The sequence below is a fragment of the Corvus hawaiiensis genome, chromosome 2, assembly GCF_020740725.1.
Source record: "Corvus hawaiiensis isolate bCorHaw1 chromosome 2, bCorHaw1.pri.cur, whole genome shotgun sequence".
NCBI classification, from domain to species: domain Eukaryota; kingdom Metazoa; phylum Chordata; class Aves; order Passeriformes; family Corvidae; genus Corvus; species Corvus hawaiiensis.
The window spans coordinates 113,415,667-113,440,497 of record NC_063214.1 but is presented as its reverse complement, the minus strand read 5'-3'; the positions used below and the strand labels follow the sequence as shown (position 1 = coordinate 113,440,497).

The following is a 24,831-nucleotide window of genomic DNA, read 5'->3' as shown; positions in this document are numbered from 1 at the left end:
TAAGCAATCTTTAAAAATAAATTACCTTGTTTCACAGAAAGTACTAAAGTTTTGAATAGCAATAATTTTGTCTAGGTATAAGGGTACCTAAGCAGTGGTGCTTGGACATTTAGAGGTATTTTTGCTCACATCAGCTAATAATACCCCTCCTGTGGTGCTTAGGAAAAAAACAGAAATGATTTTGATAAATGCCAAACAAACATCAAAGATGAAAAATAACTGTTTTTATTGAATTAGTATTTGACAAAGTCTTTACTACATGAGGCCTGTCCTTATGTGCCTGTGGGGAAGAGGTGCAGAGGAGAGATGGAGGCAACTGCCCTTTGCAGTGCACTCCTGCCCTGCTGCAGAGTGATGGAATACAATTGCTGCAAGGAGGAGCAGGTTGCATTAAAAATTGCTGTTTCTTCTTCCCAACCAGAATTAAGAAATCTAGCAACGTTCTCTGGCTCATGCTAGACTCCTCTATGCTCTCTAACCACTATTTTGTTGTTACTTATTAATTTATGTAACTGTTTGCTCTTTTTTTACTGCCTTTTATTTCTCAATGCCTTTTCATGCTCATGTCATATTTGTTTTTAAGGTCTTGGGAATAGACACTGTGGTCCTGTTTTTCTACACTACCTGTTTCTCCAAGACATGGTTGCAGCAGTTTCCCTGTTATCAGAGTTACAATGAGTAAATAACTATTTTGTGATTATTATAGCAACCCAATTTGTAATTCCTTATTAACTGTACTGTGTTATGCTAGTGCTTGCTATCAAATACATGTTCAGTCATGCACAGTTTCTGCTGAATTTTGTTTGAAAAACAGGAGAAAGAGAAAGAAAACACGTGACCTGTTTTGCTCATAAAGGAGGCTTGAAATAGCATTTCTGAGCCTTCGAGAAGTGTGGCAACTCCCTGTTCTGGTGAGATGTGCTCAGCCCTGCTGTAGGCATCAAGGCATTCCCCATGCTGTAAATGGGAAGGAGAACACACCTAGATGCTCTATTATCTTGTGCATTCAATTAAAAAAGTTTTAGCTGTTGCCTTCCCATAACTGACTCAGTAGTTCTAGAGGTTTAATCTAACAAGTTTAACTGAAAACTTACTTTCAAGTAACCTTCTAGTCTGTTGTCATAGAAGATGCTAAGTCTTGATTCAGAGTACAACCCTGAATAGGACATGAAATGACCTTAAGTTTCAATTGAATGGATTGTTACAGTGAATGAAGAGACACTGATTCTTTGGGCGACGAATCCAGAGCATTAGCTTTTGTTAAGAGACTGCTGTATAGTTTGTGATAATTTATTTTAAATTGGGTCTGATGTCAAAAGAATACTAATCCATATTATTTTTTTTAATACAGATTCCAAGGTGTATCATAACTCTATTTACACTGCCTACAAAAGACAATTTTGGTTAGCTGTTAAATCACCAGACTTTAGAGATATTCACAGTGTTTAAATACATGCCACACTGTCCTGCAATGGAGTGGTCCTAAGCATTTCCTATCTCCACATCTCCTGCCTCATAAAACCACATGGTTTTATGTGGCTGTGTCTGACAGACCACAGCCTAACTGTGCTCTAAAGCCTACTTGAAATACTGATGTAAATTGTCCCTTGATCAATGCTTTGCCCACTGCTTTCCCTCCACAAATGTTTTTAAAACTATCCTGTTAACTACTAAAGAAAAATTTTAATTGATTCTGATATAGTGTCTAAACTGGAATTGGAAGACATTTATGGGAGAATAACAGTTAATAATGTAATAATCAGGTTAACTGAAATAATCAGGACAAAAAGAGGAAGATTCTTTTGTCCATACCATCCTCCCTACTTATTAAAACTTTAAAAATTAAAAATCAACAAACAAGCAAAACCCAAAGAGCCCTTTCAGGCTTAGAGCAAGCATGCTTGTTGAAAGACAGCAGATTATGTTGAAGTTGGTTGTGGTAATATGTGTTGTACTTATCCTTCCTGTCTTTTAGTTTAGAAGAAGGGGAAGAAAAAAAAGAAGGGGAAGGAAGTCGTACCTTTTCTACTTTATTTGCTGACTACAACTAGGGAATAATATACTGCAGATGCATATATACTGTTACATATGAAAGAGATACAAACTGGTTTTAGGGAAAGGATACACAAAAAAAGGACTGCATTGAAAAGCAGTTCCTGCTTGATGAAGTAGGTAGCCTTTTTTTCTTAGGGACTTTAAGCTCTTTTGAATAGGATTGTAAAAGCAGGAAGCATAATCTCTCAGACAGGCGAAAGCTGTACTTCAGTGTTCAAACAAAAAGCAGACAGAAACACGAGTGCTTCCAAAATGTTACTGCCTTGCCCTGTGTCCCCGGAGTGCTGCTGCCCTGCTGCTGCAGCCTGCCCTCCAGAAATCCTGGGTGAACGAGGAGGGCCGCTGCTGCTGGGGAAACTAAGATTACTGATTAGGAGAGAACATAATCAGGTAGATTGAGCCTGTGGAGGGAGAAACCATTCCAGCGAGGAGGGAGGGAGCGCAGCACACGCTGGCTGTGTACCTTGGGAGAGTACCTCGCTGCTGTTTAAGAAGACAAAATTGGCTGTAATTCTCCCGTCGGCTTCTGAGAAGGGGGTGCTCGTTTTGTGCCTGTGAAACTGGAGGGTGATTGCAGGCGTGCCTTACCTGCACCTGGCAATGAGTCTCCCTCCAGGTTTCTCTTACTTTGGAGAATGTGTTAGAGAGGAGTACCCACGGGGAAATCCACTGACCGCTTCCCCACGAAGGTAGCAAGACACCGCAGTGCCGGCAATGCCTGGGGATGCCTTGGGTGAGTAGCGCCTGTAAATGAATACAAGGAGTACTCAAAAGAGTGAAGAGCAGCAGCAACGCAACCCTAAAGACGGCATTTAGGTCAGTCGGCTGCCTCCCGGGATGCTGTGGCTGCTGGGCGCTGCCTGCTGCGTCCGGGGGGCTCGGGGAAGTTCCTCTGCCAGGGCTCCAGAGTTAAGGGCAAACGGGGCTCCTGGGAGGCGACTGACCCCGACCCCGGCGGAGCATCCGCTCCCTTCTGCCAGATATCCGTGCCTTGCATAACTTCTGTTTTTAAATCCGGTCCAAACCTGGTTGGAGAATATCAACAGGGTGTTAATAAAGAAAGGCAAACAAACAAACTTTTGTATGTGGTAAGTCTCTGATTAGGTTAAACAGATTTACTGTTTTTTTCCCCGCTGATGGGAGGGAAAAGTGCAGTGTATTCAATGACAGTACGAGAGGGTTGGCACAGTTATGGGTAATAGATGTTAGCTGATCAAAGAGGATTTGTTTTGCTAAATGAGTTTCTCATTATAAAGACAGCAGAAAGATGCAAAGTTTACTGCAAACAAATTTGGACATGGTCAAATGAATTAGTCAACTGATATAGAAATAGCTTGGAAACTGGGCCATCGGGAGAAAACAACCTTGCATTCAGTCTAGGATAATTGCATGGACATGTCTACAGAGGATTGCTGCTGAAAAGTAGCTAAAGTAACTTCATATGTTTGAAGACTTTTGGAAATAGATCTTGAGAGACTATTTGGCTGTATATATGTAATACAATGCTCCACTTGGGTGAAAAAAAATTAATCCCATTTTCTGTTATAAATAGGTACCTTGCTGCATTGTAACAAGTTTTTTTCCATTCTTCCTCCTAAAAATGGAGGGAAAATATGTATTTTCTCTGAAGCAAACAATACTTTTTATGTCTCATGCAGGACAAAACAGATTTTTGCAATGGTTCAAAGTTGAAATACCTTCAGGGTATTTCAAAATTAATTTTGTTTTCTATTTCTGTGTTTTGCATCCTTTTCTAACTTGAAGGCACAAAATAATGGTTGCTCCATTATAAGAATGTGTAGCGTTTTCATATTGTCTGTTTTTATAAATCTGTCTTTATTGGGGTGATTAAAATACCATTTTCTGTTATTAAATAGCTTTAATTAATCTTGTCTCTTAACATAAAAAAAAGTTTTGTTTTTATTTCTATTTCAACATTTTTGCTTTATTCATAACACTCATTTCTGTGGAAACTACAGAGGCCAGTTAATGGTTTATGAGTTCAAGCTGAGTTGAATATAGCTAAGCTCTGTCTTGCTTGATGTTTCATCAAAAGCTTTGTTGATTTGCAATGTTTATGGACCTATTTATTGAACCTTCACAGCTTGAACTATGCCACCGAGCTTGTTGACATTGCTGAGTTTATCTCTTGGTACTTTCACAATCTCAGAAGAAAAGTTTAGAGCAAATGAGTTATAACAAACTTGTCACAGTTCATAAAAATATGCAGTTAGGACAATGAAGTTGATCTTCTTGTTCATTGATCATGATACGTTAGAGAAATCTGAGCAGGCAAACACAATCTCATCTGGGTAGGTGAGTGTGTGTCCTTTTCCTTTATACTAAGATTTGACTGCAACCTCTTAAGAGCTTTAAAAAATAGCTCATAAAAGAACAAATATTTTCTGTCCATGAGACTACTTGTATTTCAAAACGAAATCTGACTGTTTTGCAGCATGAAATAACATGTTTATTGTTCTTCCATATAGATCTTCTTTTGTGAGGAGTGATACATCAAATGAGCAAACAGCAAATTGAATCAGAGGCTCATAAATACCATAAAAATCATTCAGCTTTTAACAGTGAGAGCATCCCATGCTCTGTGCTACTCTTCAGAACATCCTGTCTTCACAAACTCTATTTTTAGCCAATAAGATATATCTTGCTGTATAATCTACTGCTGTTCCTGGATCAACAGTGCACATTATCATGGTTTCAGACACTTCTCAGTGTAACTTGAACAGAAATAGATCAAAGGTAATGCGACTGCCTGGCATCTCAGCAAAAGCAACAGAAAGCTATGGGGTATTTATTCAACAACAGTGAAATGGATGGCTTAAGGAGTCATGGATTGGTTTTTATTTTTCTTTTTTGGTTGCATGGGAAGTATTTTTCCCATGTGAATATTTCCATAGCTACTATTAACTGGGTTGACATAGTTCATTCTTCTTTTAGAACTCTGGGTATGCAACCAGTTATAAGCATCCAAAAGGGAAATTGGATATTAAAAAAAAAAAAAAAAATTCCATGTAGTTGAATGGACTTTCATTGGGCTCTTGGTTCCTTTTTAACAATGACTGCATAAAGACTTTATGTTTTTCAAATAAAAAGTAATTGCTTATTGATTTGTGAATGCAAATTGTATTCTAAGGCTTCAATATGTAAAAAAAAGGAAATATAGGAATATGCTTGGGGGAATATTTTCTTTGCTTAACTACTTCTGTGCTATGTAGCCTGATGATATTACCTGGGTCAACTTACTAGGCTCAAATATCTAGGTAACAGAGAGCAATAAGCTTTTTCAACCAGCAAGTCCTAGCAAGAAATCAATTTTGATATCTTGTTTCCTGAACTGCAGGTGCATTAGTAGATTAGCATCCTAACTTGAATGATTGAATTGGGAAGGTGAGAAAAGCCCCCATATATTTGTTAGAATATTTGTATGAGTATGGTCAAGGTGTTGCCATCTGTTTGAAACACGCTTGTGTAAGTAGTTACAGAAAATACCAATGAGCCCTTATAGTCACATTCAACTCCTTAATTCTGTGGAAAATGAAACATACTTTGTAGAGAGCATTTAAATTAGTGAGAATTCATCATCAGAAATTCTAAAGTTGATTGTGTGCTGTCTGTGTGGAAAGGTCAGTCTGGAGAATCTAGAGAAACCCAGAACTGCACGAGATATCTGAAAGTATTCAAATATATGTTGTAGGATTTTATCTTTTACAATAGTATTTCTTAGTTAATTTCTATTTATCAGGCTGCTCTATTCTTATTCCATTTGTCAGCCTGACTTGGGATTTTTATTCACTTTTTTTTAGAGTAGCAGCATCCTTTGCTCTATTTTCCTTTCCATATAAGAATTCACCAAGAAGAAAGTCAAGCACATGCTCTAAGTGTTGTCTGTGCTGATGCTCGTACAGTACATTCACCGCTGTTGTCTATGTAAAAGTTCTTAGTTTAGGACTTGTTAGACTGTAGGACCAGTCTTTCCTACCTGAAGTTGTCTTGTGATCATACTGGAAAATATTGGGATTAAGGGCAGTATTAGATTCCCAGTAAAATATCCAACAAACTTCTGTAAAAATACACTGTTAAGCACCCACATATATCATATGTGGAACACTAAACACAGTAAGTCTAAAATCTAGATAGCCTTGGGAGGTAATTTAAAAGGAAAAAAAAAATGTGGAATTTCTAGATTATTTCAGTTTTATTAAGCCAATCTTGAGCAATTAGTCTTTAAATTATCATAAATGTATAATTCTCAAATGCACTGTTCAGCTTTGCTCACAACTCAGCCCTGCATTTTTAAGGTACTTCATGTGTTCAACAACCACTTATTTTGTGGCAGATGGAGAGTATCCCTTTGAATACTCATCACAGGAATAACTGTTCCTACCAAATGAAAGGGAATTTGCTGTAAACATTCCAAGATGTGTTTTACTCCAGTTTGTTTAATAGCTAAATATAGTGATGAGAAATGCAAGCAGAGTTTCAGGGGAAAACTCCTGTTTGTTTTGAAGTCTAAACTTCATGTAGAGAGTAGCATGCCCATTCCATGAACAAAATTTTAAAGAAAAGATTGTATGGCATGTTAGAAAATGTCAGTTCAGATAGTCATGTCATAAATACAAGCACAGTCAGTGCAGAGCTTGGGTGAAAGGCTGTTGTCTCACTACTGAACTAGCTTATTCAAGATTGTGATGGAAAGGTCAAACTATCATTTTATAATTGAAAAGTAAGAGAAAGTCAAGGATATACCTCAGCGCTTGTATTCTTTTCTTCCTCTGGAAATTTTTATGCACACAGAAACATATTTAAGAAATTCACTTCCATTTTAAAAAAGAAGTGTACTTTCATGGACGTATTTAAGGGAATATGGAGTGATGCTGATAACGGGTCGGTTTAGGACTTTAGTATTAGTCAAGGGAAGGAAAGGCACTTTCTGCAATCTTTTATTTCTTGCAGATGAAAGTTAATCAGCCGAACAGAATCAGTGGAGTATTGCCTGACTTTTTCAGAGGAAGTTTTGGGATAAGGGGGAGTAAGCAAAATTCTTGAGGCAAATGTACAATAAAATTATCAAAATAAATAAATGGATTTTGATTTTTCCAACTTTCTCCATGTTACAGAAAGCACAGAAAGGACAAGAAACCTCAAAACTAAACCAATAGTTTCTCTAACTTTTTTAACAGAGATAACTATATTCAGGCAATTTACCATTATGCCAGTTTTATACTGGCATATATTTATTGTAGTGAATAAAGACACAAGTTCTGTTTTGTGCAGTATTTAAAATATAAACGCTTCAGGCAGAGGCTATTCTTTCTGCTTATTTTGTGCTGTGTAGATCAGGAGACATCAAGCTCTCTAAGTGCTAGTAGGGAGTGAAAACATTATGAATAATACAACATACAATTTAAAAAAGAATAGCTTCTTGAAATCCTGCTTCAGGTAAACTGATAAGGATAGGATGGACTATGAAAGCTTGACTATAATAGGTAAAATTAATATATCATTTTCTAGAGTGGTAGCAAGGAAAGTTGGTTGTGAATCTGCTGCTGACTAGCATGTAAGATTCATTTATTTGCTTAATGAGATAATTTTTATGAAGCTTTTTTTTCCAATCTGAGCATTACTTTTTGCTAACCTTTGTCATGTGTGCCCTCAAATAAAGACATGCTTCTCCTCTAAAAAAACAGTCTGCTTGTAGGCTTTACATAACTGTGCTATATCAATATAATGGGTTTGAGATATTAATTTTTTTTTCAGTGCTAAGGGCCATGGCTGGTGGAAGATCTCTTGTACTTCACGATGAGATTGTATTTCAAGATACAGTCTAGAAGTATGCTATTCAAAAAGAAAAAGTCTCATTTTTTTACCAGTTGTGGCAAAACTGTTGATTTTGAATACACAAATGTAAAGCCTCTGTGTTCATTCAGGATTTTGTTCTGACAAGGTAGTATTAGGTCACAGGATACTATGTTTAGAGGCAGGTTTCAGGGTTAATCTCTATATTTATAATATCAGTTAGTTTTGTTTATCTTTTTATACATTTTACTGGACTGAAACAAACTAATGTGAAAAGATCTGTATGTCAGTGAAGAGATATGCCCATGCCTGTTAGGATTTTTTTTTTTTTTTCTTCAATCTAGGGATGTCAAAAGATATTCAGAAATTAGGTAAAATGCTTCTTGGTAGAATTAATTGTGTTCTGAAAAAGACTGAAGGCGCTCACATATTTCAGGAAGAGGGTCTGTGTTTGTTTGATGAAGTGTTTGATTGATGAAGTGTTGCCTGTAGACAGGAGTATCAGTAATTAGTGGAGGTAGGATACAGCCCCTTGGCCCTGATCATTGGTGCCTTGCCTCCATGGTTATAATTCCTGTCTTTTTGAATTATTCTGATAATTCAGATACTTTGCCTTTACCATTTCCCTATGCACAACATACTGTGTATTCACTGGCTCTTCTAGATTCAAAGCTTTAAGCAAAATTATTATCCAATAAATTCCTTGTTAAAATAGCCTGCCTGGTGCCCCTAATCAGACTGTGATCTTCCCTGACATTTTCTTCAGCCCAGGAACTCAGCCAGGCTCCAGCAGCTGCTCTGCACAGCTGTAAATTGGATCATCATGTCAGTGGCTGGTCCAGCTTTTTCCTCTCTTCCCTGTCCCTTTCCTCAACGAGGGTCTGCACTGGCTGGGCAGTGATGTCTGAGGATGATCCTCCATTGCTAACAAGTTACAGCTGCCTGCATCCCTCCAGTCCATGGTTTGGGACAGGCCTTTGCTGCCTGGCACAATTGAACTGGAGGGGTGAGAGTGGCTGTGTCAGACTAAGAACTTCCCAGAAGTTCCTTGGACTCATTTGCTTATTCCCAACTTTTCCACACCTGGCCACAAATGTGGCTTGATGATCCTCTCATATTCTCCAGGAACAAAATTAAATTTTGTATTAGTATCAGGAGAAAATAATTTGCTTTATCCTTCACCTTCAGAAAGGGGAAACTAAATCTTCGTTGTAATTCTGAGAATCTTTTGAGTCAGCTTGCTCAGCTCTCACAGAGCATTGAAGACTTTGAAGCCGTATCTCGTTACTTTATTTCTTGTGGCTTTTCCTTTGCCTACAGGGTGGATTTTTCTGAGCAGTGAGTTCCCTAACTTAGTAGAGTCATATTTTATCATCTTGATGAAATTTCCACAATCTCAGAGAGCTTTGCTGCATACTTAATTCAACCCTTGTTACTGTGCTGCATTGCACTTAGATCTGTGAGTGTCAACAGAGGTCTGTGATGAAAGGAGATCCAAGGAACAGTGTTCTTAAAGATGTCATTAAGATTGCTGTGGGGTATGTTTGCAGTAGAGTGACAATACAGTCCTTTTACATTTTAATTCTTAACTATTTATGAAGTTCAGCAGGCAAAATTTTGTAACATTTTGTACTGGAGCAATGTAACTTGAAATATAATCCTGGGAAATTCTGAGCAAGCTCTTCAGGGTCAAACAACTGAAGTTGTCTAGATTTCCAGCTTGTTTTCTCTTTAAAATGGATTTACACATTTGATTCTCATTTTTTGCCTCATAGCAAAAGGAAACAGGGAGAGAAATGCCATTTGTGGTAAATGTCCTCTTGAGATCATTTGAATTATTAAAATACTTGTCAATACTAATCCTTCATAAATAGAAAGCTTTATCTCCCCTTAACAAAACAGTAAATGTTCTGGTGATCTGAAGTGAGAGCTGTCAAGTCATCAGATGTATTTTACAGAAGCAGCTAGGAGTATTTTAAAAAATGGTAAAATATTTTTTGGCTGTAAGAGGGATTTTTCCATCATTATTTGGAAGCCAATAAAAAAAGAATTTATTGACAGAGTTAAGAATAAAAATGGATAAAATTTATAGAATGTTAGTAGCCTGGCAGAATTGTGTTACGAACACAGATATACAGCATACCATCAGAAAGTGATGCCTCCTCTCAGATCAGCTCTCCTGAGACCTACCAGGGATGCAGTCTCTACTTTTGGGTTTCCACTTAGACACAGGTGTACTGGAGTAAGTCCAGAGCAGGTCTGCCTGAGGCTTGGGTGCTGGAGGACATGGCATGGAGGAGCTGGGTTTATTCACCTGTCAGAATAAGGCTGGGTGAGAAGGATTGCCATCTACAACTACCTGGCTGCGGGTTTGTAGTGAGGAGGAAGACAGAGGCTTCTCAGAGGTGCATGGCAATAGAACAAGAGGCAAAGGATGAAGAGGGAAGTTCAGGTCTGGTATTGTGAAAACTTGTCCTCAGTAGTTGGTCACCAGAATGGATTGTACAGAGATACTGTGGGATCTCCATTGCTGGAGATGGTCAAAACCCAGTTGAGCATGGCATTGAAAAGTCTGCCCTTGCCGACCCTCCTATGCCTATGGAACTTGGACTTTGGGAGGTCCCTGCCAGACTCAACTGTTCTGTAGTTCTACACTCCAGTGCTTGTATTAAGACTTCGACATTGCACAGGACTTTTTTTTTTTTTTTTAATGACACTTGGGTTTGGTTTTGCTTTTTTTCTTTTATGAATACAGATTCTTAGAAAAAGGACTATCTTTTCAGGAATCATATCTATTCCTGGACTGAATAAAGAAAATATCACAGAAAAATCACAGAAAATTAAATTTGAATATTTCCAGCTAAATCTTCTTATGATAGCATTATGATTGTTAATTGGTTTGTTTGCTTGTTTATTTTTTTAACAAGTCAATGACATTTACATTAAAGACAAATTTTGAAGCAAAATTTTTAGAGCTGTTGAAAGAAGGATAAGTAGTTATGAATTGTTTTTCAAGTTCCATGATTGCCTAGTATGGCCACTTTGCACAGGTAGCAAATCTAAATTTCATCAGAGTGTATATAACAGAGGACTGAGCATGTGGAGGTGTGTAGCAAATCCTTATGTGCAGGGTCAGACATTGTTGGTCTGTTTTATGTTGAACCTCGGAAGTTTAACCCAGATCAGTGTCCTGAGCAGAGCAAAATGCAAACATTTTTGTAAGAGATGCTTTCTTTCAATATGATTTGAAGGACATCTGTTACTAAAGTCTTCATCTTTTACATTTAGTTTCTTAGCAGATGCTCCTTAGTCTACCTAATTGCATTATAATGGCTTTATGCTGCACCAGATGCTAAAGGGATAACATTTTTCTTTCTTGGATAGCAATGCAGTCTCTGTGTTTGGAATTCTGTTTTGTGGTTATGTTGGTGTCAGGCTATGGCACAAGCCAACTTCAGGTTGCTGGATTCAGGTGCTGGATTCTGATTTTATACTAAATAAAACCAAATCAATTTAAACTTTCTCAAGAAATAAAAACGAAAGATGTCTCTAATTGACAGAATTTTGTAAGTCACTTAATTTATAAGTATTTCAGTCTTTGTTCTAAGAGCAAGAATAATGATTTATGTCCCATTATGACCAGTGTTTGCTATAATGCACAAGCTTGTTTCCTTTATCAGTCTTTATTACACCGTTCTTTCCATGTGCTTGGCTAGACCTATGCAGTGGTCTAATTTGTTACGTTGCGTGGAACAAAGGCTTCATGAGAAGGAAGCAATCTGTCTTTATCCCTAATTGCAGGGGCAATTTCAGGCTGCAATCAAATTGTGAGTTTCTTCAGCAATTTTTGTCAGGATCTTATTTAAAATTAAAAGAGAAAAAGAAAAGAGGAAGAGCTTAGAGACTTGTTGCACTTTCAGTCAATGCAGATTTACTGTTGTTTAAGAAGACTTCTTCCTTTCATATATGATTGTTCTAAATGCCCTGTTTGGGAACAAACAAGTAACATCAGAGCAGCTCACGTGAAAAGCTTGAAAGGAAACCTTAAATTTGAAAATTAAATACTAATTTTTACTGAATGGAATTCTTAAATAATCACCTGCTATTAAAATAATATCAGTAGATATCATCTCAGCCATCTAATTATTGTATAACTTATTACATAGACCATGCAAAGTGTAATTTATTATTAGTTATATTGCTTTCTTTTGTGTAGAAAGAGTGCATTAGAATAATTTATAATTAAAATATTACTGTATTACAAGGAAAGAAATAATAACTGTTACTACTTAATTATTTTTGTCTGTTCCTTGATAGGCGAATTTGGAGCTATCAGCCTCAATATTGCATAGAATTTTAACTCATTCCTGTAACCCTAACTTTAAACCTTTCAAAGAGCACCATGTATTTCTGTAAAATGTTATGGGGTTTTTTTTAATGTCTTCTTTTAAAATACTTGGTTACTAAAGTGAATGTGGGAGTTTTGGAGTTTTTTGGGAGTTTTTTTGTTTGTGGTTTTTTTTGTTTGTTTTGTTTTGTTTTGTTTTGTTTTTGAGAATGGTGGGCCCTAAAAGTATATTGAACTTTGGGCCCTAAAAGTATATTGAACTTTTACAGAATATATTTTCTGGTAGAGGAGAAGAAGAGGGGAAAACAGACAAGGAATGAGTGAGTGAACAAGAAATATAGATAGATAGATAGATAGATATAGATATATACCTTTTAATGCATTTTTTGGGGGGGAAAATACCTCCCAGGATAGATATAAACTTTTCATGAACTATAAAACAAAAATTTCAATATGCCTGTCTTACCTTTCTTGTGATCAGTAAAATGGTTTAATTATCATTTCTCCCCATGAAGTGACTAGCCTACAGTTAAATGCTGTGAATAGTCCTTATCCTTCATGATGGAGAATTCCCTCTTGCTATTAGTAACTGTCAACATGCATGACTGTTTCTGCTCTGAAAGTCTTGGTAGAGTTCCTCATTAATTAGTTTGTATACAAACATGACTACCTTTGCCAGTGGGAATAATGAGAAGCCATTAAAGGTAAAGCTAGAGAAAATCTGACTAGAGTAGATGAATCTTCATTACAGTCTTACCATATGACCTTTATCAACATCTCAAGCTTCATTACACACACAAGGTTGTTGCATCAGATTGGTAGTGATAGTTTCAAGCACTCATTTTTTAGTTATATGGATATGCAGATCATTTTGCTCCTCTTGGATTCTGTTTTTCCCCAGAATTTATTTATGTATTTTAAAAGTTCCTTTGCGTAAACAAGGAGTGAGAAGTAACACTGATACATAAATGTGTGTGATAATGTGCACCTGGTCTTTCTAAATTCCAAGTGGACAAATAATGTAATAACCAACAGATTTTCTATAATCAGTTCTTAAATTTTAAAAGTACCATGCCTTTTCTTTATGTGGACTCTAATAGACATTCTCCTTGGTGGAATACAAAAGAGAAAGAAAACTATTTCCTTCAGGAAGTGTAAACAGTTTGACCGAGGCCAGTGCCAATGTAATGTCATGGTTCTTATGTTGGTATTTCCTTCAAGTAATGGGTATCCCTCATTGCTATTTAAAAGGTTACCTTGATAACCCCAAGGTGAAGTTGTCTGGTAGGTTTCAGCTGACCTGTATTAAGCTGTAAGGGTCACCAAGAAATTGGATTCTGCTCCAACCTGGGAGAGCGTGTTCCTATGTGATTTTTCCAAAAGTCGTTTTCCACCCAGATTGCAAGACAAGTGACTTCTGTACCATGTCACCTGAAAAGTCTTGGTTTCTGGATGTTTTTAGCTTAGCAGCGTAGCATGTGTTCTTTCACAGATGGTAGTTCTCAAATAATTCTTTTAACTGAGGTTTTTCCTGTATCTGAAGTGAAGACCTGAATGTCAACACTCCTAATTTGACTTTTCTTTGGAACTGGTCCTGTTGTGCCTGGTCCTATGAGATCAACTTTTTGGTCATGCAGAGCATTTGGGAGTAAATTTGTCAGTGCCTTGTTGACCACAGAGATACCTCCCCACTTCTTTGTCCTTGCATGATAGTTTGCAGCATGATACCTGCAGCTTCCAGTGACAGCCCACACACAGTGAGCTAATTCTTTTGTTTATCTCCATTGCAATAATACTTGTATTACTCAGGGATTCACATAAGTGCTTGTCCTAAATAACTGCAGTGTTGGAATAAGAAAGTAGCTCAGAATAAATCCTAGGCAGATTGAGGCAGAGGAACTATGTCTGGGAATTTCCAGGTTGGTTCAAATTCCTAAAGTCAGGTGTCCTTAGATCCTGCTCAGTCGGGGAGTGGGGGTGGCAATTCACACCAAAGCAAAGGATCTGTTAAAAAGAACAGATCGTACTGGGGTGGGAAAGAGGTTCTTGTTTTGGTTTGTTTTGTTTTTCTTTGGATTTGGTTTTGGTTTTTTTTTAAAGCAGGGGGGATTCTTTTGTGTGGTGGGTTTTTTATGCGTGCATCTGGAAGGGGAAGACAAACACTAAGACTGTATCAGTTCTGTTGCAGGAGGACTCTGCTCCTTTCTTTTGTGGGAGGGCTGGCAGATTGCTGCTTCTGAGTGGCAGTGAAATTCTGAGCATTGTTGAGCTGACATCCCTGGTTCCTTGAGGCTGAATTTCAGACATCCCTGGACTGGTTAACTTCTCCTCCTGAAAGAAGCAACCAAAATGTGTGGATAAGGAGGCTCCTGATAGTTCTGGAGAAGTGCCTGCAACACAGTGGTTACAGAATGGGTCATTATTGTCCTCTGTTAAGATTGCAGCAGTGCTGTGCATACTCCATGAGGAGATCCTGCAGTGCAGTGACCCACAGCTGCAGGGCTCCCACACTGTGTTCTGCTGGATTTGACAGTGCTAACGCGACTGTCAGGGGATGCAAAGATTACACCCCACAGGTTCTTGACAGGATATTTGTGCTTGTGGTCAGGAAGAGCCCAATGATCTGGGATCACAAACACTCTTTTTCTTTCGTTTTAGAGAAAGAGTTTGCAATCTGCTAACAGTTCCTAGAAAAAGCTAATGGGCAGTATTTAGTGGGAGACTCTTCTGTTAAACTGAATAGTTGTACATAATTCCTTTTGTGATTCCTTCCAAGGGTTTCGTTTCATTCCAGCATTAGACAAGCTGGTACGATTGGTCCTCAGTCAAATCTCCTTATAAGAACTGTGTGTTTCAGAGTATGTACACTTGTTCAAAAGTGCCATGAGAAACTCCATAAAAGCATCCTGCTCTTTGCAGCAGAGTTATGGCATCAGGCTCTCATCATGCTTTGAGCATCAGGTCCTTATTGGGAGCAAGAAATTACAAATACTTTAATTTATCTTCTTGTCAGGCTCTTTTGGTTTTCTTTGTTGTTGGGTTTTTTGCTTATGTGCACACTGAAATAAATAGCATTGAAGAGTTGGTCTTTTGCTGGACTGGTTATTTTTTTTACTGAAGGCTTAGTTGCAGTGTTTAAAAATTTATAATGCCATTAGTAACCAGCCATTTTATTTTGACATCTCAAATTGTCATGACTTATCTATTGAATTGGATTGATTTACATTCAAATGCATTTCCATTCCAGAGTTGTATTCATCTGCATTATATTAGAAGCTTCACTTTGTCAAGGAACCCTTTTAGTGTTTGAAGAAATAACTATTAAAATGGGTTAGCAACTTTTCAGGGACATCTTCAGGAAGTGTTAGCCATTGATTCTTTTTCTCAGATTGTTACTTCATTAGGTAAAAAACTGTTAGGGTCTCTTATTTTTGCTATATTCAAAACACCAATGTTGTCTGTGTTTTTCTCCCTTTGGATTTTGGAATAATCTTAGTAAATAGTGTCATAAATCCAGAAATTTAAAAAAAAAAAAATTAAAAAGTTGCAGCTCACATTTTGCCCTAATTTGGGAAGAAAAAGGAGCACTTACAATTTCCATAGTATGGTAAACTAGATTTTCTTTCCTACCTGACTGATAAAAATTTATGTGTGTTCCTCTGTCTTTTTCCAGTTGTGCACACAAGTTTCTTCTGTTACATCTTACTTTTCTGTCAGCAGTTACCCTTATTGCTTATTTGTTTGTTTAGAAATGCCCCTACTCTAACAGTTTGATTCCTCAAAGATGTGAAACAATATTAAAAGATACAATTTGAAGGCATTGTAAGAAGTTGTAGTTAGTGTTTGTTGATTAGATTCCTCAAGTGGTATCTGGTTAATATGCAGAACTTGATGCATGAGCAGTCGAGCTTCTGAGCTTGGCCATAAGGAGTTAAGAATGTGAAGCACTTTTGTGCAGATTGCAAATTGGCCGTTGCTAATTCTCCTGTCTTCACCAGTTGATGTAGTATCAATTAGCAAATATAGGTTTTAATGCTGCCTTTATTATTCATGATTCTTAATTGTCTTTGTTAATTGAGAAGAAACACTCTGGTGCACACTGTTTGACAGGTAAGAATTATGATCTGCTGCTTGTGTTGGCTGTTGTCCAGAGAAAAGTAGGTTACTGATACACAGGTATGTGCAAACATCATCTTACCCACAGATTTGTTCTTTTGATGGTGAATTTCCCTGCTTTTGACAGACGAGCTGAATAAGGGGACAGCTGATGGTTGCAAGTAGAACATCTGAATAATCTGTTTTGAGGAATCAGTTTGCAGGTTCATTTGCAACAGAGAGCAGGCAAAAAAGGGAGTTTTTTAGGATTCAGGAACTGTTACCTTAAGTAAGTGTTGCAAAAATCACTGAGACCTAAACAATGGAGTGTTATGCATGGTGAAATTATCTGGTCAAATTTTATTAATGTTTTTTTCCAAATATGTCAGGTTTGATTTGTATATGTTTGTCTTTGGACTTTGGACCTAGTATATTTTCTTTATGATGTTGTATAATTGGCTTTGTTTGAAATACTCTTACAACAAGTAAGCTATATTTATTTAAGCATTTCCAAAGGCCATTTTTTTCCCTTTCAAACAGTTAAAACTATTGCTTTAAATAATTAATAGAGATGACTCTAAAGACTATGAAAGAGAGAATCTAACATTAAAAGAAAAAAAGAAAAAGCAGAAACACTTGAGTTCAGCTGGAAAAGTGACTTGGAGGTGCTCACTAAAACTAATTTTATTTAAGTTTGTGTCTGCTTTTAAAAGAGACCTAAGAGCTTGGCTTATTTAAATGCTTTCAAAAATTTGGACTCAGCTCAATAATGCTAAAAATTCAAGGAAACGAATCATATAGCAGGTAAAAAATCATAAAGCATGGTTGATGCTTTCTATAAGAAATGTTTCTAAATGAGGCTTTCAGTCATTTATATTCAAAGGATAGATTCTTAACTGGAAAAGGTGGTCATTCTGTGTTCCTTTAGGAACAGAAATGGCTTGATTTTAAAATGTTAATTAAAATTAAAATCTTAATTTTTCATGAGAGCTGTAAAATAAATTGAACTGGAAGTGGCTTACACAGAAAATGAGAGTTATCAGTTAATTTTATTGTACAAGATTTGGCATCTTGGCTGATGCCTAAAGTGAGTCTCACTTACAATTTCACTTTTGCTTGTGTCAGGGTTAGCCTGTACAAATTGCAGCAGCATTGTGTGGCATGAGCTGCTCTGTACCAGATGGACTTCAGAGATATAATGGAAGCAATATTGTTCCCAGCTTGGCAAGTGTTGCATGGACTAAGCTGCCCAGCTGTACACCATGGGCTTCTGTGGAGGATATTGGAGCAGGAATCTCATGCTTTGTAGGGTTCATGGATTGCTGTTGGGAGAGAGGGGGTAAAAGCTTCATTCTCCACCCTTGCACAGCAACATTTTGTAAGGTACAGATAGCCATGTTGCTGGCTGGGACTGCCTCTTTAGCTGATGTTTTGTTGTTGTAGCACTTTACACTTTCATGGTTATGCTACGATTCTATAGTATTCTCAAATCAGAACCGTTAAAAGCATCCAGAATGAAGGATTGTTTGGAAAATAAACTTAGAATAAGATACTCTGGTTAATAAAGATGATTAGGAGCAGGAATTAATGCTTCCCCACAGGCTCTCCAAATGTGACTGTGCTCAGATTGCTGGTAGCAGCAGCCCAACTATTAAGGGACTGTCCACCAGCATTAGAAGAACATTTGGAAAGAGTGGGGTTCATGGCTGCTCCTTCTGACATATCCGTGACTGCATCTGCACAATAACACAGCCAGTTGGGAGATCCTGTATGAGGAAAATGACTGGGAAAGGGAATGGTGGGGGGAAGCTGGTTTAAGGAATGACAGTATGAATTTACTAGGGACAAAATACAGGAATGTTGGAGGGCCCAACATTACTTACAAGCCTGGATCTATATATAAGTGTTAGAGTTTCTTATGGTTAGAATATTTCTATTTTTTGTTGCGTGACTATATACATTTCTTTGTTAAAGCTCACCTGTTACTTTAGCAATCATGTAGTGTGAAGTGATACATCAGCCTAGGAAGATTATGGTTGTACTTCCAGTGGAAGATTGCCCTGTGTTTGTAGAAATATCAGACTGCCAGAATACACCATATGTATTCTCAGCTGATTACAGTGTTTTGGATCATCAGTAATTGAAAATATGTGACTGCTACAGAAATTGGATGTCAAGGGCATCACAGTATCAGGTTTACCTGGAAACACCTCAACTTTTGAAAATAGGACTGATCTTCACCACCCTGAGAATTACTCTGTATCCTGAGTTTTTCCAAAATCATTGTTGTTCTGTCCATTCCCAGTGCCAGAATATAATGAAGACATACATAAAAAATAGCCCCAGCATCCCTCAGAGTTATTGTCTGAAATCTGCTGAACTTTTCCTCTTTATTTAGGGAAGAGAGAAATTACTGTTGGGTTAATGTACTGAGAATTCAGATGTTCTGGTTCATAGATATAATCTGATTGTTTCTGGTGGAGGGATTTATTTTTTTTTTTTTTTTTTTTTTGGTTTTTGTTTTTATTGGCAAAGGTTTTTATATTTATTCATACTGTTTTCTGGCAGATTAGAAATCAGAGACCATTATTTTCTGTTGCACCATTTATGAGCGGAAAACTGTTGAAATTAGATGCACTTCAAAAATCTCTATCAGTCGGGTAGGCCATCACTGTTTTATCTAAACCTTTTCTTTAGGGTACAGGGTTTTAACATTATTTATTGTTGTCTGTGTAACAGTGCCTGGTACACTTGGAAGTATCATATGAGAGATACTTCACTTTATACTTATTTTAATTGAAAGGGCATACCTGAAGGGGCATATTTTTAATATGGTAGTGAGCATATAGTTTAAATTGTGAGAGATAAGTTCTGCAATACCATTTAAAAATTTTCCTTAGTTTCTGAAGGATTCTTTGAATCCCCTTAATACCTTCAATATGTTCAAATTTGTATATTAATCATATGACTAGACTGAAATTTTCATGGCTCTTTTAACACTTGCTGCTTCTGTGAGCTTTGAATTGATGTAAAAAAATTGTGAAGTCAAAAGTTACCTTAGCAGGAACCAAGAGGTGACATTTCTCCTAAACTGTGAAAGTAAAGTCTTGTTAGCAATCTACTATCACTTTCATCATTGCAACTTCATGTCTCAGCGAGATGTGATGACTCAGGGTTATTATAGTTGTCAGTTCAGTACTAGAGCAGAACAGCTTCAAAAATGTCCTATTAACCTATCTCATAACCCAGTGCCAAAACACTTTCATCATCTAGTATTAACGTGTTGAAATAGACTAAAGATTTATCATTTTATTACTCAGTGCACAAAAGTCAAATGACTTCCTTGGTGTCAAAATAAATTTCCCAGAAATCATCTCCTAAATCTCCTCTCCCCATTTCTGTGCCTCCTACTTACTAGAGTTCCTAACCAATCTGATTTTGAAAGGGTCCTGTGCCTTTTTACTGACATATATACAATTGGCAGTAGCCTTTCTCTGGTCAATAATATATTTTTTTCATACTAATGACATATTAACAGTTTAATGGTTTCCCATTGGTCTCTTCTGGGTAATTATTCTTATGTGTTTCTCTGATTTCTATAATATTATAATATTAAAATGAAGTAGAGCTAGTCTTTCTTCTTTTCCTATCGGTAAATGAATATAAAAGTTAGAAAATTTGTATAGTGCTCAGTTGTCTCCAAAAACTTTTAAAAAGCCATATGGTGAGGCATAAAGATATTTCTGTTTGTAACTTCTGGTTTCTATTTCACTTGGAGTAAAGACAGACCAGTTTATACTAGAGCTACTAATTAAAAATCATGAATCATGATTAAAAAGCATGTGTCATGAATCATGTGTCATGAATGTAGAGCACAGATAAGTAATAAGACATCCCAGAAGGTGATTAGATTTAAAGGTGACCTTAAATGCTCAGGTAGCATTGGCAGATTGGATATTATTTGGATACCAGTTGCTTTTGTCTTCTCACTCTGTGCCCAAACACTGGGTGTTTAGGAGCATGCATATAGAAGAAATTTCAATAAGGATTTCATAAATCTACCATTGCTTATACTCTACTGTGCCTCTAGTTTGAGATGGAATTCTGTTACCAAAATATTGTAGCAAGAACTGATACTACAATATCTGTTACTGCTGTTCACAACATATTTAGAGTCAAGGTAGAAAGTACTCTTTGTTTTCTAGAAGCAGAAATAGTTAACTGTATACTTTATAATGATTCATTGTGTTACAAACATTCCATATGGAATGTTGGTTTTTTTCTTATTTAAGCAGTAATGCTTCTGAATACTTGTATTTTTTTTAAGGCAGTTGAATCAAATTAGGATTCATACATTACTATGAGTAGGAATTATTTTCTTTATAGTAGAGACTATTGGATACATGCTTTATGAAATGGCATGAATTAAGAAATTCAGACTGGGGAAATCCCCTAAAAGAGAATGCATAAGAATTTGGACATAGACATTGTCAGAATGTAATTCCTTTATCTCACAAAAAGTTTTTACAATTTATGCTTTGTTCATTTCTCATAGGGACAGAGTTAAGGATTTCTGGAACTTTATTTGAAAACTGAGAGGAAACTCTACTTTGTGCAGACTTTCTGGTAGCTCATCTGAATCATGGTCTCATGCCTCAGACTTGTCTGGCCAATTGGGAACGTTATCTCCTATGAAAAAAATAAATATTTTTTCAGTCAGAGTGAGGGACAGACAGGCTCTCTTGCCCAAAGCTGAAGAATCTCCTGAGAGACAAGGCTGGCTGAGGTTCAGGTGCCTGCTCAGAAGAATTCAGAGGACAGTCTTGATGGCTCTGTCCTCAAGCACAAAATTACCTTCTCGTAATAGAAATGCTGTCAAAACCAGCTAGCCCTAGAGCATTTCTGTATGTGAGTAAATCATTGTGTTCTGACATGCAAACATCAAAACTGTAGACTTAGGTTTCTAATTGGCTCCAGACAGGGATCACAGTGAATCAGCAATTAAACACAAGCTGTCAGTGCAGTCCTGTAGGTTGAAAGCATAATCCCCATGTGTACAGATGGGGAAATTGTCAGAAGAGGCTGGGAGATGACTGCTGCTGTGAATAACAAGGATGAGGGAAATCACCCATCATCTGCTCTGCCAGTACATCTCGTCCAGGTCGTTGGTGAGGCTGGCATGGAGCACACACTGCCTGTCACGTTTCCAAGGGATGTTAGAGAAGGCAAGTTGCAAAATAATGAACTGAAGAAACTTCAGACAAGGTCCCTGGTTTCTTTTATTTCAGTGTAGGAGAGGGTCTAGATAGTTCATACAACACAGAGGGAGATTATGAACAATAACTGGATTTTTCCTTTAAGAAAGTTAGGCAAAAAAGGAAGGAACGGAATTAATTTTAGACACTGGATATGTAAAATATTTTTATTTTATTATGCAACAAAAAAGATAATTAACCACTGAAAAAATAATGAAGAATTGTTTTAAATTTTTTACTTTTAGGTGTTTTCAATTTATTAACAACTCTTTTCTGAATGTTATATTTTAGGCAAGCATGAATTATTTGGCTCATTCTATGGATAAGATGTTGAAACCTAATGTCCTGTGTGCAGGCTGTATTAAATGATCAAATGGTCATATCTGGCTTAAAGCTCTAACTCCACTTGATGACTGAATTACATAATTACACCAATGGTTGAATGTTGGTTCTTTTCAAAAGAGCTATTAATGTTTTGGATGGAAGGCGGGAACCCACCTTCTCATCCCTGTTTCGCTCCTCTTTAATGGGGCTTCAATTTCAATTATTTACTTTAATACTCTTCCTTGTGCTGTTGGCTGGAGAATGTTACCAGATTTTTGTGTCAGATTCTAATTCCTTTTCTTATATTGATAAGTACACTTTCACTTTGGTTGATTGTATGGACTTCCAATTTTTATGGTGATGTTTGCAAAGGAGTGCCACTCAAGGCAACAGTTTCTAGACTGTTAGACTACTTCAGGCTGGTTACTTTTGCTTGCTTATTTTCAAGTGTCTAAAGTTCTGCATCTAAAACATCTGAGCCATTTCACAGAATATGGTGATGAAGAAAAATTTATTTATATTTTTATAACCTCTCTTTCCCTTGGTGACAAAAAGTCTTCCCAGTCAAGCTCCAGCACTGCCTGAGAAAAAGTAGTTCTCTGGAGAATAGATTTGGTGTTGAAAGTCTGCATCTGCTCAGTAAAGATTTGTTAGTATTCATCAATGATTTGGGCTGCAGGAGTCAGGCTGTGCTTTCCTTGTCACTTTTTGTAGCAGCAGGCACTGCTGTGGTGCTGTCTCTAGGTAGAAAGTGAGGGTTTTTCCCACAAATCCCTCAGCTGCAGTCCGTGTGATGGGAGGAGTGACAGCTGTTCTGGTGAAAAAGACATGAGGTGGGATGCAAGTGGGAGTTGGAGACTGCTGAGGAAGGAAAAGTGGATTGGGCAAAGGAGATCACCAAAGCACAGCCTTTCCTTTCCAGAAAAAGCAGGATCCTGCAGAGAAAACACAGGCATATGAATTGCTGTTCACTTTTGACACAGCTTAGGTTTTTCATGTCTTAATACTAAATCCAGCTCAATGTGACCTTTATAACACATATTTATCAATGGTTAGAATTTCAATTAGCAGAAGAGGACTGCTGCTTTAAAATAGCAAATCAGAACAAGACTGTGTTACAATAAACATCAGTCACTGTCAGGGATACCTGGACTAGGTGCCTATATTCATTAGCCATACAGGGAGTCGCTGAGGTCACTTGGTCTGTTCAGCCTGGAGGAGACTGAGGTCAGACCTCATCACATTCTGCAACTTCCTCGTGAGGGGAAGAGGAGGGGCAGGCACTGATCTCTGCTCTGTGGTGACAGTGACAGGACCCAAGGGAATGGCCTGAAGCTGTGTAAGGGTAGGTTTAGGTTGTATATTATGAAAAGAGTCTTCACCCAGAGGGTGGCTGGGCACTGGAACAAGCTCCCAGGGCAGTGGTCACAGCTCCAAGCCTGACAAAGCTCAGGAAGCGTTTGGACAATGCTCAGGCACACGGTGTGACTCCTGGGCTTGTGTTGTTCAGAGCCAGGAGATGGACTCAGTGATCCTTAAGGGTCCCTTCCAACTCAGAATATTCCATAATTCTGTGACTGCCATGTCTGTTCCACATGTTCAGGTGGTGGCATGGTTCGGTAGGTAGTGTGGGGAAGAGTGGTGGATTCTGTCAGTTCCCTGAAACAGGGTATTTGTTACCTCTGATCCTGAGGTAGCAAAGCAAGAAAGGAAACAGGAGGAAATGGTGTGAGACATGAGAAGACTTTATGCATGTTGAAGTGGAGAAGGCTGGAGCTTTTGTTCATATTATCTAATTAATTTCTTTATCAGGAGAGCAAATGAGCAGTGAGAGGGGTGAGATGTGTGCGTTGCCTGGCTGTACATTACCTCTGGTTGGGAAAATCACTTATACACCAGAAAACGAACTTTAAACATAGATCTATTAGCTGTGTTTATTGGCTCTTTTAGAAGAAAGGATGGCATTATTCAACAGCATGTACTGAAAGAATGAGTTACGTATGAGTAAATACTTCCTTTTATTTTGGTTTAGGTCTTGTAATTACCTGTAAAGGAGTCAGACAGTGTGACCAGGCATAACACTTTTTTATTTGTTTGGTTTATTCCTATGGCTAGATTTGACAGTTTTTGCTTCCGAACTTCCAAAGATACTCATTGCGAGCTGTTTTGTGGAAAGAAAACTTTTCTCCTGGTTTTCCACCACTGCACAGCCACCTCAGCTTTCCCAAGTTAGCTTAAGTAGTAGTTTTGATGCTTTTTAAAATATCATTTATGTGCTAAGTTTTTTTTGCTTTTATAGCTCCTGAAATTCCATGTGCAATATCATATTTGTGCCATTTATTGTCAAGTATATTGTGTGGATGTGCCATCTTTGATGAGTTCAGATCAGTGGTTTGTTGTTGTGGGGTCTACGTGTGTCAGTTTTGGATTTTTTTTATTTGATCAAACTTAGGAAGGTGCTGCTAACTACATAGGTATGGACTGATGCAGTTTCTGATCACTGTTGCCATATCTTTCTCTGAAAGTAAGAGTGTATGTAAAATGGAGTCTCTGCCTGACTTGGGAGTCTTAGGGTGAAAAATATGGAGAATTAAGTAATAATGAGAGTATTCCAGGGTAGCATGGAAACATCATGCTTAAATCCACCTAGACTGTAAAAAGCATAAGGCTGTGTGTTATATTTCAGTAGTCTCTTGCCCTTTCCATGCTGACTTGCTGTCTTAAATTATAAGGTGAAGATAGTGTGGTGCCACTTTCCTCAATGGTTTTTTACTTACATATAATATTGATGAAATGCAGGTTAACAATTTGTCTGTAAACATAATCCATCTACAAAGTTCCTCAGCTTTATCTCTTTGTATTTCTGATAAAGCTGTAGTTGGGAATAAAAGTCATTATTTTAATGGCTTCTCAATCATTTACATAAGGCATTACAGCCAA

The 24,831-nt window shown here is 37.3% G+C and overlaps 1 protein-coding gene across 11 annotated transcripts in view; it reads left to right on the top strand.

Moving 5' to 3' along the window:
* DMD (dystrophin) overlaps window positions 1-24,831 on the top strand; it is a 1,090,817-nt gene that overhangs the window by 119,755 nt on the left and 946,231 nt on the right. Inside the window, exon 1 of one of the 11 annotated variants that reach the window (XM_048288661.1) lies at window positions 2,742-2,788. The exons of the other annotated variants lie outside the window; for them this stretch is intronic. Coding sequence (XP_048144618.1) covers window positions 2,770-2,788 — 19 coding nt within the window. The 5' untranslated portion in view covers window positions 2,742-2,769. Of the gene's footprint in view, window positions 1-2,741; window positions 2,789-24,831 lie in introns of those variants that run through there. 11 annotated transcript variants of the gene reach the window in all.